This window comes from Colius striatus, chromosome 7 (assembly GCF_028858725.1).
Source record: "Colius striatus isolate bColStr4 chromosome 7, bColStr4.1.hap1, whole genome shotgun sequence".
Taxonomy (NCBI): Eukaryota; Metazoa; Chordata; class Aves; order Coliiformes; family Coliidae; genus Colius; species Colius striatus.
The window spans coordinates 1,562,040-1,576,818 of record NC_084765.1 but is presented as its reverse complement, the minus strand read 5'-3'; the positions used below and the strand labels follow the sequence as shown (position 1 = coordinate 1,576,818).

Sequence of the window (14,779 nt, the reverse complement as noted above, 5' to 3'; positions counted from 1 at the left end):
AGCAGAGAAAATGCTGCTGCTGCCCTTTTACCCAGTGAGTAGCTGAACCAGGCTACAGGCAGTCAGTCCCCGTGGCCTCAACAGAGTAATTTCCATAAAGAATCCACTGTTTTCCTTCTCTCTTTCATGTGGAAAACGCCATTTTTACAGACTTGTGGCCAGGTTGTGCTTTTTGGGGTGTTTCATTCTAACCCTACACCTCTTGTTTGTCTAGCTGAGGAACAGACACACCAGGAACAGATTACAGACGTCAAGTCACGGTTGCAAAACAGCATTTACTGAAGTTAACCATCCAGACAGCCCAGAGGAACGTGGGAGGAACCACAAGACGTAGTTCCAGAGCAAAGCCCTCGCGTGCAGCCAATGCTCATGACGTGCAGACCGAGCCCAGTGTGCAGCAGAGGCAAAGCGCTTCGGGGAAAACCTCCCGGGACCCATCCCAAACACACGGCCACTTGCCTGCTCTCAAAGCTAAATGTGAAGCCTCCACATCTTCTTTGCACGTGGCAGAGACACCTACACAAAGGGTTTGCACTGGAGTTGTCTTGCCCTGCCATGCCAAGCTTTCTTAACTACCCACATGCTGCTCTTAAGCAGACACATGGAAACACAAAACTCCCACGTGACACCTCCATCCCTCCAGCATCCCTCTCAGGGAAAGGCTGCAGAGGTTTAAACAGATGTTTCCACTGTGTTTTCTCTGGGAGTTTTGCCTCTGCTTGAGGGCTCTGTTATGTCTTCAAAAGCCCTTTGGAAAGCAACCCTCACAGAGAGTGTGCACTTCTTGGTGCAGTTCCCAGCCAAGAAGTAAATGACGGGGTTGATGCTGCTGTGGACACAGGCGAATGGGAGAGAGGCATCAAAGATAAAAACAGAGAAATCAAACAGTCTGAGCAAGAGCCAGTAACCAAAATCTGCAGTGAGGAAGGGGAAGAAGAAGCCAGCTAGCACGACCACCACACAGAGCTTCCTTGGAGGATATTGCCACGAACAGCACAAGATCCTGGCGAGAAGGTTTAGACCAGAAAAAATCATGGTGAGCAGCGATAAGAGGTAGCTCAGGACGAAGGCAATGAGTGCTGCAGGGCAGAAGTAGAGGGTCAGGGTGAGGAGGAAGGAGAGGGCCCAGAGCAGGACACAGAGGAGCACGGAGCAGCGCTGGAAGGGGTGGCAGGAGCAGCGGGACGGGAGGAGGACGGGCAGGGACGTCGCGGCGCTGAAGGCCGTCAGGAGGTAGACACCAGCAGTGAAGGTGAAGAGGATGATGATGTTCAACACAGTTGTCACGTCCTGTGAGCCCAGCCTGGGACAAAGGCTCTCTGGGCTGTAAAACATCACCAGGGCAACAGTGATGGAGAGGAGGAAGGTGAAGTCGGCCACAGCCAGGTTGAGGATGTAGACGGTGATGGGGCTCCTGCGGATGCGGAGGCCGAGCAGCCAGAGGACGGCCCCGTTGCCCAGCAGCCCGCAGAGGCAGATGAGCAGTGTCACAGGGACTTTGCTCAGGTGATCAGTGTCACAGTCAGTCCCATTGTAGGGGTTGTCCTGATGCCTCAGAAGCCTCTGCTGCCAACTCCTGTTACACAGCATCCCATCAGGCTGGCTCCAGCAGGCTCTTTCCACAGCAGGGAGCAATGTGCTCATCACAAAAGCTCCGCTGCTTCTTTCCCCTCACACAGCTGGAGACAAGACGAAACACAGACATATGAGCAACTCTGCTGTCTCTCACACAAGCCCATTCAGAGCTCTGCAGCTCAACTTCCCTGTGCAGGAGCACAGAGAGGACAGGAGAGATGGAACACAGGTTGTGGGGAGATGGGATGAATGCCTGGCACAAGAGCTGTACAGAGGTGGGGTGAAAGGTAGGGAGATGCCTCCTTCCTGGCTTTGGATGGGAGCTGGAGAAGGACAATAATAAGCTGACAGGATTTTTCTTAGAGATACCAAAGCCTAAGTAGTTTTGGTGGTGGATTTGATATGGATTCTCAGGTATCTGCTATTATAGTCGATATCACTATAGTGGGTTCATTCACTTCAGTATTCCCCTGCTACCTCTTCCCACAATATTTATAACCCTTAATTTCCTACAGACCACCATTCCCCAATCAGGTTTGGTGCAAATTGACCAACAGGTTCCAAATCAATGAGATAAGGCACAGATTAGGCTGGAAAAATACCCAACCTACCTGGGAAAGTCTGACCTTCCTTCCTCTTACAACCTGGAGACCTTCTCACCGGAGCAGACACGTGCTACAGGCTCACATAGAACCAGAGAATGGTAAGGGATCACCTCATGCTCCCCAGCTGCTGGCTCCCTGATGGATCTTCATGAGCCTTCCTGGAATTATCACTTGGGGAACTGGAGCAGAGCTTGCCTTGGCGAGCCTGTGCAGCAGCCAGCGTAGAATCTTTCTCAGATCCTTTCACAAACCACTTTTCTCAGTGTTGGCCAAGCAGCTCGTGTTCTCCAAGGCTCTTGCAAACAGGGAACAGCCTCATTGCAGTTGATGGTGTCAGGGTTCTGGTTATAATCTCTTCTTGGCTTTGTACAGGAAATGACTAACAAAAAAAGGCTCAGAAACAAGACCAATGGGAAAAGCAGAGTATCACTGCCTCAGGTTCCTCTTTCATTTCATTATAAAGCAACCCCAAACACAAAGCATTCACATGTTTGAGCTGGCTGAACTTTCCTCCTGTCCTTCCAGGGCTGGATCTTTAGGACACAAGCTTGGTGTTGCCCCAAAACTTCTGTTTCTGATTGGGATCCAGGTTTGCCAGTTGTACACCACAAGCACAGTTTCTTAAGTGAGCATCAAGGAGCTGCTGAGTAATAACATCTACACACAGGCAGAAGGCAGAGAGATGACTTAGGATTTCAGGAAAAGCTTTTTTTTTTCCCTAAGGAGAGCTGAGCCAAGGCTCCCTATTTTGGCTTCAGCCGTTGGGTTTCACCCAAGTTATCCCTTCATAATCAGTCAACAGCTCACAAGGGTTTCCTCAGACAGGCCCTGTGTAATTTCTAGAGAGCCAAAGGGAGCTGAAGACATAAGTTCTGTCCCTCACCATCATCTCCTCTGGTCTGGGGGCTTTTGAGGATCAAGGTAGTGAGTGGTCGGTGCTTTAGTATCAGGCATCAAGGTCCCAGAAGAGGGTTGAGGCAGGAAAGGTTGGGACTCTCCACTCTGGGAAGCAAACGAGGTACAGATTGAGACCCAGGAGCATGGCTGTGTTAGCCCTGGAGAACAGGAGACCAGATGAGGCAGGACTTTCTGGACCACATCATTTTGGCGTTACAAACAAGCAGGCAGCACGGGGGTCCATCACCACCGTCACTCTGGGGACAAGCAAGGGCACCCCAAGGAGCCAGCAAGGGAAGAAACTGCCATCACCAGCCAGTTACATGAAAAAGGCTTTTATTCAAGTAACTTACAGATAAGTTTGAGGTGGGAACCAACCCTGCCCACGGGAATGTCATCGAGTGTGGCCGTGTCCTGGGCGATGTGTGACTACCCACTGCCAGTCCTGCTCACCCAGGTGGGCAAGGGCTCTGCTGCCATGGGTGCCAGTCTGCAGCCAGAGGGGTTTAGGCAGCAGTTCCCATCACAGGGCTCTCACCCACCTCTTGGGAATCTGCTCTGTCTTCAAAGACCCTCTGAAGAGCCACTTTGACGGATCTCCTGAACTTGGACTTCCCGTAGCTCCCAACCAGGACATAAATAACTGGGTTGATGCTGCTGTTGAAAGAGGCCAGCAAGAGGCAGATCTCAAAGACCAAATTAATGTAGACAAAGAAGTTGATGAAGATCTGGATGCTAAGTGGGATGCCGAAGAGGAGGAAGGAGAAAACGGTGAGGAAGATGACGGTGTACAGCCTCACCGGGTGCTGCTGCCAAGAGCTACGCCTGAGCTTGACGAAGACGATCACGTTGGAAAGAACCATCAAGGGGGTGAAGAAACAGAAGTTGAGAAAGCACAAGGTTCCAAGAACCATCCAGCAGTGTTCAGAGTGACCCAGGTCACACACAAAGTACACCAGCCCGGCAAGGACACAAGCCAGGGCCCACAGCAGGCTGCAGGTGACGGCTGACAGGAGCTTCGGGCGGTGGCACCGGCACCAGAAGGGCCAGAGGACACCCACACACCTCTCCACGCTGATGGCCGTGAGGAGATAGAGGCTGCTGCTGTAGGTGAGCAGAACCATGGAGTGAAACAGCGGCAGCACCCGCAAAAGCTGTGGCTGAAAGCAGCTGAGCATGGGCATGTGGTAGATGACCAGGAAAGCCGAGGTGCAGAGCAGGAAGGTGAAGTCGGCCACGGCCAGGTTCAGCAGGTAGGCACTGAAAGGGTTCCTGCGCACGCGGGAGCTGAGGAGCCAAAGGATGGTCCCGTTGCCCAGCAGCCCACAGAGGCAGATGAGCAGCGTGGTGCCACCCGTCACGATCTCGGGGACGTGTTCTGCAAAGCACCTGGTGCCGTTGGCTCCGGCCCCGCCGGCCACGCTCCCCGGCACCGCCGACACCGACCAGCACTCACGGGCCGTGCTGTTGGCATCCATCCACCTCCTCTGCCTCCTGCTCACCTGGGGAAAGGAGAGAGATGGAGGCAAAAAGAGTGACTCCCGGGTCCCCAACGTGGTGAGTGTCCTCAGGTCACTCAGTCTTCCCCCCTCCTCCCTGGGCTACAATATCTGCAACCCAGAGAGTGTAAGAACTGAGCAGAGGGAAGGGAAGGGAAGGGAAGGGAAGGGAAGGGAAGGGAAGGGAAGGGAAGGGAAGGGAAGGGAAGGGAAGGGAAGGGAAGGGAAGGGAAGGGAAGGGAAGGGAAGGGAAGGGAAGGGAAGGGAAGGGAAGGGAAGGGAAGGGAAGGGAAGGGAAGGGAAGGGAAGGGAAGGGAAGGGAAGGGAAGGGAAGGGAAGGGAAGGGAAGGGAAGGGAAGGGAAGGGAAGAGAAGAGAAGAGAAGAGAAGAGAAGAGAAGAGAAGAGAAGAGAAGAGAAGAGAAGAGAAGAGAAGAGAAGAGAAGAGAAGAGAAGAGAAGAGAAGAGAAGAGAAGAGAAGAGAAGAGAAGAGTTTGGACCCAGGATGGGAGGTAACATGGAGAAGGGAGAAAGAAAATGAATGCAGAGCCATTTGCTCTTTTAGAACTGAAAAGGTCTGAGGTGATTGGGAAGAATGGAAAGACCAAGGAAGAGCAGGCAGCATGCCCCAGGGTCAGCAGCAGAGGTGACCCCCAAACCCCTCTCACCAGGCACAGGGGGTGCAGGGAGGGCAGAGTCCCTGTGCAGCCTCAGTGCCCCAGAGCCCCAGACTCCAGTCCTCACAGCCAGACTTGCAGTGGAAGCTCACAAGGGCACCTTGCTGAAACCCTCCCAGGCGAGGGGCAGCCACCAGGAACAAGGTGACTCCATGATGAGGTTCCTCCAGCAGTCTGTGTGTGGGCTCTGACACCTTGTCTCTTCCTCAGCTCAAGGCTAAATGTGCCCTGTGCCCTCAGCCCCTGGTTGCTGCTAGGGGGAGGGCAGCTGTGGGCACACAGACGTGCCAGGGCTGAGTCTGCCCTGCTGAGAGCAGCGGAAGCAGCTGCCAAAGAGTCACCCCCACGGGACGGGTGTTGCAGACAGATCTGCTGGTTGCTTCAAACGTTTCCTGTTTGCAAACCTGCTGCTGTGTTGAGGGTAAAACTGTAACCTTTGCTTCTCAGTTCTGAGCTCCCCAGCTCAGGAGAGACGGAGCTGCTGGACAGAGGCCAGTGCAGGGACACCAAGGTGCTGAGGGGCTGGGACATGTGTGTGAGGAGGAAAGGCTGCAGCCCTGGGGCTGCTCAGCTGCAGGAGAGAAGCCTGAGCTCAGGGGCACCTCAGCAATGCTGCTCAGGCCCTACAGGCTGCAGAGCCCCAAGGGGGGCTGTGGGGGACATAAGGGGTGATGGGCACAGGCTGGGACACAAACAGCTCCCCTGGCCCAGGAGGAGAAAGTCCTTTGGTGCTGAGGGGAGGGAGCCCTGGCCCAGGCTGCCCAGGGAGGCTGTGGAGGCTCCTTCTCGGGAGGTTCCCAACCCCACCTGGACACATTCCTGTGCCCCCTGAGCCAGGGGAACCTGCTGTAGCAGGGGCTGGGGCTGGGGGAGCTCTGCAAGGCCACCAGCTCCCCATCAACCCAGGGGAAGCAACGCTTGACACAGCACCTGCCATCACTTCCGTCCTTTGCAAGCGCTGAGCTGGGTGACTCCATCACCCTGTGCCACGGGGAGGGCAAGAGAACAGCAGGACAGGGTGATGCCCCAACCAGCACGTCCCAGGGGTGACACAGAGCACAGACCTGTCCTCCTCTGGTTCTGCCGGGTGAGCAGCTGTGCTGTGCCCTGTCCTCACCTCTCACCCTGCTGAGGCTGCAGGAGGGAGCCCTCAGAGGGGGCTGTTGCTCATGAGTTATGATGTGGGGTGCTGCTGGGGTACTCTGAATCATAGAATCATTTCCAGATCATCAGATCTACCCCTTGTCCTCCCCCTGCCCAGCCCAGCACTGACCCACAGCCCTCAGCACCTGCCTGAGGGATCCCTCCAGGGCTGGGCACTCCCCCAGCTCCCTGGGCAGCCTGGCACAGGGGCTCACACCCCTCTCAGGGAAACAGTTCTGCCTCAGCTCCAGCCTCAGCCTCCCCTGGGGCAGCTGCAGCCCGTTTCCTCATATTATGGGAGGACTCAAAAGCAGGACAATGAGAGCCCAGCTCAGCATAAGGCAGGGGCTGTGTGGGGACAGTTCCTCCCAACAGCTCTTCCTTAGCTGGTGGAGAAATGCAGCTTCTTCATCCCTCAATTGTTTGTAAGTAACTTTCAACCTTGGTTAAATCATGTTAATGGGATAAATAAGTGACAAGGGGTGAGTAACAACTGTTACTATTAGTAAATCATGGCAAATAATCAACTGTGAGTGGTAGAAAATAAACAGTGAGCAGCACATGGGTGGAGAAATAGTAAATAATAAATTATAAATAACAATTACTAAGGAACAAATAATCAACACAAGTTGCATCCAGCCATGCAAACAACAGATCAATTAAGCTATAAATAACTAATGTTATTAGATGATCTGAGAGGCCTTTCTCCAGCCTCAGTGATTCTGTGCTTGTGGTATTAACATCATAAATAACCTTGACAGCTGCTGCTCAGGGAAGGTCCCTCTTGCCAAGCAGCTGGGAGAGGTGGTTGCAACAGCAGCCCCTGACCCAGGGGGTGGATTCTGGCACACCTGAGGACAACAGTGTGGTGACAACGATGGTTGTTGGATTGAGCACCCACTGATTTCACTTTGTAGCAGCCACTTTGGCATCAAGACCTCTGATTCTTCACCAGGCTGGCAGTTGAGAACTCCCACTGGAGATGGCAAGTTCCCTCACATCAGTGTCCCTAAAGGCACCTTTTGGCATCATTTGAAATGCTTTAATTTCTTCTCTCTATGGTAAAAATAGGGAGAAAAGGGTGATATTAAGAAACAAAGTGCCAGGTTTTAATTGAACCTGGAGTTTTGCCCACTCCAAAGTCACACAGTGCTCAGGAACAATGCCAGGACAGTCCCAGCAGTCAGTTTTTCTTACACACCCTTGGCTTTTGCCCAGTTGCCTTCACAGGGACCCAGAGCATTTCTTCTGGGCTGGGTTTCAGCAGACAGCATGGGCTGTCACCTCTCAGCATCTCCTCTGCTCATCTCCCTTTCCTTCCCAGGCCCACCGTGGGAAAGGTTTTGATTGGAGGACTCTGATTTGCTTCATACTCCGATTTGCTTCATACTCCCTTGCTGTGATCCCAGGAAATAATCCCACAAAATCTGACAGAGGAGCTGGAGACAGTTTTTTACCATCTCTGGGCCAGCTGGACAAAATGCCAAACCACAGGAACATCTGTGTGACCTGGATGGAACTAATCAGCATTCCTCTGCCTGCAGCTCACTCTGGGCCAGAGCTGGAGCTGAGGCACTCACTTCCCAGCAGAAACCTCTTCCTACAACCCACCCAGCAGTCCACAAGAATCCCTGCAATTAGAGGAAATTACAACTAAATCATAAACGACTCTAACAGGGTAGAAACAGAAAGATATGGCCCATAATAAAGAGCAGTCCTCTCACCCAGGAAGGGGGGGTGTTTAAATAGCCTGAGGAACATTCAAGTGTCTTGGTGAGGAGCTGTCAAGTGTCCCAGCGAATAACGACCCTGATGAAGTTTGTGATAATGACCACTGCCGTCTCCAGCTCTCTCTGCTCCAAATGTCCTTCTAACCACGGAACTCCTTTGGGCCAGCTTGCTCCAAATTCCCCCTCGGCACGCTCCCAGCATCTGCCCCGGCCACGGAGGAGCACACAGGCTGTCCCGCTGCGGCATCCTCCGGGAAGCCCCCGCCCGCCTCACCAACGGAGGATGTGGTTGTTTTTACACCATCCTCCGCCTTTGGTACCCCCCACACGGCGCCTGCCGGAGAAACGTGCCAAAGCAACGCCAGGATTAGCTGAAAACATCCTGCCTGGGTGAAAGGCGACGCAGCTGCCCTGCAGCTCCTCTCCCTCTCGCTCCCAAAGCTGCCGCTCACTCACGTTTCCAGGGAAAGCACGACCCTATGCTTTCTTAGAACATCTTCAGCCGGTGTGAGTCTGCAGAACGGGGGTTCTGTGGCTGCAGGCTGTGCTTCACCCTTCATCCTCCCCCCTCCCGGGAAGGCAGAGCCTACGAGCAGCGATGCTGTGCCTGGCTCCGGCTGACACCGATCGCAGCATCCATAGCCGGGAGCAGCATCCCAACAGCTCTCATTTCCCAGGCGGGTTGGGGTTTTGTTTCCCCCCGCCCTCACTGAGACTCGTTCTGCTTTTAATTTGGCTTCCCCAAATCATGTCCGAATCTTGCAGAGGTGAAGCCTGAGCCCTGAGGAGCCCCTGCGCTGGGCGGGAGGTGCTGGAAGCATCTGGGGAGATGTGAGTTGTCCCGGAGCCGGTGGCTGAGCATTCCTCAAGTCCGTTTGCAGAGATGCAGCACGAATCCATTTCAGCCAAAGCCTAACAACCTTTCCGTGAGCCCGGGGAGGCGATGCTGCCTGCTCAAGGGCTGTTTTCTCAGCGTACAAAGAGATGTGTGGAGAAAGAGATGCAAAAACGGGTCTGCAGCCGCAAGCGCCGGTGCCTCCCGACACGGCAGCGATAAGGAGGGTCTTGGTCGACTCCTCCCCTGAGATTTTGTCCTAATAATCATTTACAAGGCAGAGCCTTGAAGGAATAGCACAGATCCTTAAGGATTCACTCAGGGAGAAGAGAAACAGCCAGACCCACTAAGTGAAGAGGGAGATTTCCCCTCGGGCTCAGAGGATGGGATGCTGGCAACCGGCTCCAGTTGCACAAAGTGAGGGGATTTGGTTTGCTCTGTGGTGTTCACATGGAGTTTTTTTGCCGTCTCTTGTACACTTTGCAAAAGGCTGGTTGCAGTACGTGCCCTTCTGCACCAGGCTGTCCTCGTGACAAGAAGTTTGTGACGAGGAGAGTTCCCTTTGCCCAAAGAATTGGCCGTGAGGGTGACGCAGAACCCAGCGACCTCTCAGCAGAGGTGCCCCATCTCCAGACGAGTCACCCCTCCACTCAGCAGGCAGAGGGGCTGACAGGGCCATTCCTCTGACACAGGTTAAACGAGTACGAGATAAAACCCGTTAAAGAAAAAGAAGCTTTCCCCTTCCCAAGAGAAAAATGAAGGAGAGGGGAAGAGTGATGCAGAGCAGTGCTGCCACGCAGGGCTCCTGCACCAGCTGTCTTTCATATGTTCAAGGTAATTTAGAGAATTCCTGTCCTTCATTGTGGAAAAAAAAGACTCTGGAGAGGATCCCATCACCCCGAAAATTCAGCCTGATCACATTTTTCACGTCATTTGCGCTTTATCGGGTAAACGGAAAGAAAAGCAAAAGGCACAAAGGAGATTCCTGTCAAGCCCGGGGTTGACGTCTCCATCTGCTTCACTAAACCACACTGGGGGAAAATGGGCATTTCTGCATGAATTCTGGGGACTGGCCTGTACAGAAAGAGATGTTTTCAGCTGCACTCCCCCTGTGCAGCAGGGAAATCCCAGTCTTGGGAAATATTGTGGTATACTTATCTAACTCAACAGCTGAGTGGCTCGGGAGATGCTGAGCTGAAAGTGGGGTTGAGGTTAGCTCAGTTCCAGCCAGCCCATTCGGGTAGTGAGGGCTTAGTAACAGAGGGTTTCCTCTCTGTTCTTGCGGGGGGGGGGGGGGGGGGATCATGAAGCACTTCACTGCAGTGCACGACTCAGAACGCTTCCTTCAACCTTAAAAACAAAGCAAACAAGCAGATAAACCCTCCCCAAAAAAGAACCTTGAAGTCAGCACCTAATAATCTCATGTAGCTTCTAAGAAATTGGACGTACAGGCACCCAAAGATTTGGCAAGAGCTGAGTAAATCGTTTCTGAGTGTTTAAGATGTGATTGAGAGGTTTCATTCAGAAACCCTTTGGGCATATGTATCTTCTGGGTTGTCCCAGCCCATCCCACCCCAAAGACCCGAAGGAAAGATACTCCTGCAAACTGGAAAGCCTTAAAGGCTACCGGGGGTGGCTGCAGGAGAAGGGAGTGGGGAGAATCCTGCAGCACCCACCAGCATCCCCAGGGCTCGTGGCTCGGCGATGGGCTCTGCCCGTGCAGCTCGCTCCGACTCCTGGCACGAAGCACAGATGAAAGGGTCAGGGTTTGTAATTACAGCCCCTGCCGAAGGGAGGGACTTCGATAGGAAGTGACCTGGGGATGAAGCCCTCGGGAACAGCTCTGCCCTCACCCAAAGTGCTGAAACTGGAACCGTTAAGGGGAGTATATCCCGTAAAAGGCAATTTTAAGCACTTACGGTGTGTTTTAGAGCAGCCCAAAGTTACTGCAACAAAGAACCAGGTGGTCAGCATGGAGAGGAGTCAAAAGTGCCTCCCAATTTCAAGAGCATCACGGTGTTGGAGAGGCAGGGCACTCTCTGGGGCGGTGGGTGCTTAGAGAAGCTCTTCCACAGCCGAGGCAACGGCAAGCCTCGCTCATCAGGCTGCCCTTGTCGTTTTAATCATCACAGCGAGGCTATTAATGATGCAAAATCTCGGCTTTAACATTAAGCCCTTTGTGGGCTGCAAAGTGGCTGTGAGGAGACCAAGCTCCCCATGGACCTGCCCAGGGGACAGTGTGGCCAGAGGGGGCGTGGAGGGTGAATGCTCTGCTCAGCCCTGAGCCGCGGGAGGGTTTAACACCCTCAGGAGGTACAGCCGGCGCTGTGGGGGATACCCAGAGGGGTGGGATGCTGTAAAAATGGAAGAAGGGGATGTGTTGCTGGTGAAGAGCTGGGAGGGGGAGCACAGCACCGTGAAATCTGCTCTGTAACAGCGTTCATTGCATTGCTAAGGGGTATTAGCAAGAATTAACCTGGGCTGTAAGTGCTGTTAATGTCGCAAACGGGCTGAAAACCCCTGTTTGTTGTCCTGTCAAAGGCAGCATCAGGCTGACAAGAAATGATAACTCTTGGCACTGGGTTGAAGGTGTGTTCCCTTGGGGCCAGAGGAGGTTTTCGCAACGATCCCTGAGCTCTTCCCAGAAGGGAAGTCTCTTCTGAGAAGCCTCTCACCACCCTGCCAGCACTCCTGGCATCACCAGCACTGCCAGCACCCGTGGCATCACTGGCACTGCCAGCACTGTGCTCTGCTGCTGGAGGGGTGATGTGCCCCCGGGGATGCTGAGAGCCGGGGAGCCCCTCAACAGAAAAAGGAAGAACGACAGCAACTTGCCAGGAGAGGGAAAGCAGCCAGGGAATGGGTCGTTGTTCTGTTTCTAATCAGGAGTAAACGAGGAGCCATTCACAAAATGTTGCTTGGGGAGCTTCTGGCAAAAGTCACTTCCTCTGTGGTAAAAAAAAAAACAGAGAGCAAGATAAATAAAAACAAGGAAGAGGGAGCTGGAGCTTCAACGGAGCTGCAGTTACCAAACCCTTCCCGAGTCCCCCACGCACACACACTGCAGCTGGACGGGGCACGGAGAGCAGCCAGTGGGACAGGAGCAGCATTTTCTTCTCCATGCAGCTGACCCTGGAGGATCCACGTCGGGATGTGGATTCAAAAGGAGCGTGAGACACGCAGAGAGCGACGCTGATCTGCCCGAGCCCGGCTGGAAGGACAGCCCCTGCCTGCTGCTTCACCAAAGAGAACAGTTAAGAGTAATGTTTTCCTTCATGTCCACCCCACCTTCCTTTCCTCCAGCAGCTCTGTTCCTCTCACCCTCTCCTGGTGACAGGCAGGGGGTCCTCTCCCTGCTGCCCTGCTCCTGCCTCCTGCACCTCCCAGTGAACCTCCCTCTCCTTCCCTCCCATCTCCCTCTTCCCCCCCACGATGCCCTTCCCTCCCCTCCCCAGCACATCCCGCTTGTCCTCCACTGCTGCCTTCCCAGAGTGAGGAGCTGGTGAGGGGCTGCAGGGCTCAGGCTCAGCTTCTCCAAGCTGCTAACAAACACCTTGTCCTGTCTGCCCACAGCCCGGGAAGTCATCCCAGCACCTGCCCGGGGGCCATCCATGGAGGTGAACCCCATCTCCCCACCTGCCCCACCACTCCCAATGCCCACAGCCGCCGGAGACGGCCCGTGCAGGGTGGAGGTCGCCGAGGTGGCCACGGACGCCGTCACGCTGCTCGTCTGCCTCTGCGGGCTGCTGGGCAACGGGGCCGTCCTCTGGCTGCTCGGCCTCCGCATCCGCAGGAACCCCATCACCGTCTACATCCTCAACCTGGCCGTGGCTGACTTCACCTTCCTCCTCTTCATGGTCCCCTCAGCCCTCCTCTACATGGTGGAAAGCATCTCCTGCTCCCTGCTTGTGCCCCTGAAGTACCTGAGGTCGCTTTTCCTTCTCTCCCTCTTCTCCTACAACATGGGCCTGTATCTGCTGACAGCCATCAGCATCGAGAGGTGCGTGTCCGTCCTGTGCTCCAGCAGACGCCGTCCCCAGCGCTTGTCAGCCGCGCTGTGTGTCCTGCTCTGGGCCCTCTCCATCGCTGTCATTGCTGCAGTCACTTCCCTGTGCCTGTGGCACGAGCACGAGCACTGCCAGGTCGCTCTCATCTCCATGTACGTCCTCAACTTCCTCATTTTTGCCCCGGCCATGGTCATCTCCAGCACAATCCTCTTCATTAAGGTCCAGTGTGGCCCCCAGCAGCTCCAGCCCAAAAGGCTCTACATCATTATCTTCCTCACCGTCCTCTTCTTCCTCCTCTTCGCCCTTCCCCTCAGCATCTGGAATTTCCTGCAGCAGTTCAGCTACACCCTTGTGCCCTCCCAGGTTGTTTTCCTGCTCGCCTGCATCAACAGCAGCATCAACCCTTTCATCTACTTCTTGGTGGGGAGCTGCCGGAGGCGCTGCTCCCCGGTGTCCCTGCAGGATGCTTTCCGGAGGGTCTTTGAGGAGCCTGAAGACCACACTGCATGCAGCAATGATGCTACAATGGACATACTGGCCCCAGCCTCTTGAAGCCTTTCCACTGCTCTGCTTAAGGCCCCTAGGACAGTGGCTGAGGGTTTCTTTGAGTAACCACGGCAATATTTGCCCTGATGTCACCCTTTCCATTCTGTCTGCTGCAGACGACATCGGGGGCATGGCCAAGGTCGATGTGGGGAGGGATGCTCTGCTGGGAGCTCCTGGGAGCACGGGCTTTCCTCCCCCTGGCCCTGGGACGCTGCTCCCCTGAGGGCAACGTGCCTCAGGGACCACATTCCCGCCTCCCACGCTGTCGGCTTTGCGGGCTCAGCATCTCCTCTGAGAAACCGACTCGTACAGAGCGAAGGGAAAACCCTCTCGATGCCCTAAAGCCCCTCTCCACGCCCCACATCTCACCCTGAACGGCCTCTCGGAGCTCTGCTCTCCTCCCGCAGCGCCAGACGGGGTCGACACCGCCCCGTTCCTGTACCTCTCCCCTGCCTGATCCCAATAAACAGCGTCGCGCATCCCGAGCACCTTCGGCTTTGTCGGTGTCCTGCTGCCACCTGGGGACTGCGGGTGGAGGGAGAGGAGACACAGACACGGTTTGTGCTCACGGCAGCACTAGTGATGCCAGTTGGGACTGTGCTGGCACACCCAGACACGGCAAACAGCAAGCAGCTATTGGCAAACAGCTCCCCAAAGATCTTTTGTTAACTTCAGTGTAAAAGACTCTTCTTTGCCTTCTGAAACTCCCCCTCTTGGCCTGGCTTCAGCAGCCCGGAGCATTCCTCCCGCTGGGATGCTGCGGCAGCAAAGGGAAGGGGGAGTTTGAGGTCCCCATCCAGAAGCGGGATGCCACGTCTGTTGGTCACCACAGGCTCCGCGGAGCGTCACTCGCCTCCCTCCAGGTCCCTCAGCGCTGGGCAGAGCCGCGGGACGGCAGGAACACGGCGCCGGGGGCGACAGCCGTGTGTCAGGCGGCAGCGCTCGGTCAGACGGCGCCCGGCCGCGCTCGGTGCGGCTCCTCCGGCTGCACGGCCGGGGCTGGGCTCCCTCCTGTCCCGAGCAATGCGGACCCTCACCGCCCCCTGCACCTTCCTCCCAGCCCCACCACCTCTCACACCCCCCATGCCAGCCCTACCACATCCTGCACACCCCACCAAACCCACCCCCTCCTGCACCGCCCGGCCAGTCCCACCGTGTCCCACAGCTTCCCACCAACGCCACCGCATCCCACGGCCCCACGCTAACCGCACCCCATCTCACACCTCCCAACCCAGCCCCACCATATCCCATACTCCTCATACCAACC

The 14,779-nt window shown here is 55.2% G+C and overlaps 3 protein-coding genes across 5 annotated transcripts; 1 reads left to right on the top strand and 2 right to left on the bottom strand.

Annotated features, from left to right (window-relative positions):
* Nucleotides 1-280: 280 nt before the first annotated feature.
* On the bottom strand, nucleotides 281-2,499 carry LOC104554674 (mas-related G-protein coupled receptor member X1-like). The gene is made up of 2 exons (XM_010197793.2): nucleotides 2,187-2,499; nucleotides 281-1,679 (listed from the first exon to the last, which is right to left on the bottom strand). The coding sequence occupies exon 2, from the start codon at nucleotides 1,642-1,644 to the stop codon at nucleotides 673-675; it is 972 nt and encodes a 323-aa protein (XP_010196095.1). The 5' UTR covers nucleotides 1,645-1,679; nucleotides 2,187-2,499; the 3' UTR covers nucleotides 281-672.
* An 897-nt stretch (nucleotides 2,500-3,396) lies between these two features.
* Nucleotides 3,397-5,496, bottom strand: LOC104552235 (proto-oncogene Mas). 2 transcript variants are annotated; one of them, XM_062000049.1, is made up of 3 exons: nucleotides 5,243-5,496; nucleotides 4,467-4,579; nucleotides 3,397-4,364 (listed from the first exon to the last, which is right to left on the bottom strand). In XM_062000049.1, exons 2-3 carry the CDS (start codon nucleotides 4,553-4,555, stop codon nucleotides 3,584-3,586), a joined length of 870 nt encoding a protein of 289 aa, XP_061856033.1. In that variant the 5' UTR covers nucleotides 4,556-4,579; nucleotides 5,243-5,496; the 3' UTR covers nucleotides 3,397-3,583. The 2 variants fall into 2 exon arrangements, with proteins under 2 accessions (XP_061856033.1, XP_061856032.1); XM_062000048.1 differs by having other exon boundaries at nucleotides 3,397-4,579.
* A 6,237-nt stretch (nucleotides 5,497-11,733) lies between these two features.
* Nucleotides 11,734-13,994, top strand: LOC104552456 (mas-related G-protein coupled receptor member H-like). Of its 2 annotated transcripts, none has more exons than XM_061999953.1 (2): nucleotides 11,734-12,212; nucleotides 12,533-13,994. In XM_061999953.1, exon 2 carries the CDS (start codon nucleotides 12,571-12,573, stop codon nucleotides 13,516-13,518), a length of 948 nt encoding a protein of 315 aa, XP_061855937.1. In that variant the 5' UTR covers nucleotides 11,734-12,212; nucleotides 12,533-12,570; the 3' UTR covers nucleotides 13,519-13,994. The 2 variants fall into 2 exon arrangements, with proteins under 2 accessions (XP_061855937.1, XP_061855938.1); XM_061999954.1 differs by having other exon boundaries at nucleotides 11,734-12,219.
* The last annotated feature ends 785 nt before the right edge of the window (nucleotides 13,995-14,779 follow it).

Coding starts and splice junctions, on each gene's coding strand:
- LOC104554674 (XM_010197793.2), bottom strand. CDS start 1,644: ATGAGCACATTGCTCCCTGCTGTGGAAAGAGCCTGCTGGAGCCAGCCT.
- LOC104552235 (XM_062000048.1), bottom strand. CDS start 4,555: ATGGATGCCAACAGCACGGCCCGTGAGTGCTGGTCGGTGTCGGCGGTG.
- LOC104552456 (XM_061999953.1), top strand. CDS start 12,571: ATGGAGGTGAACCCCATCTCCCCACCTGCCCCACCACTCCCAATGCCC.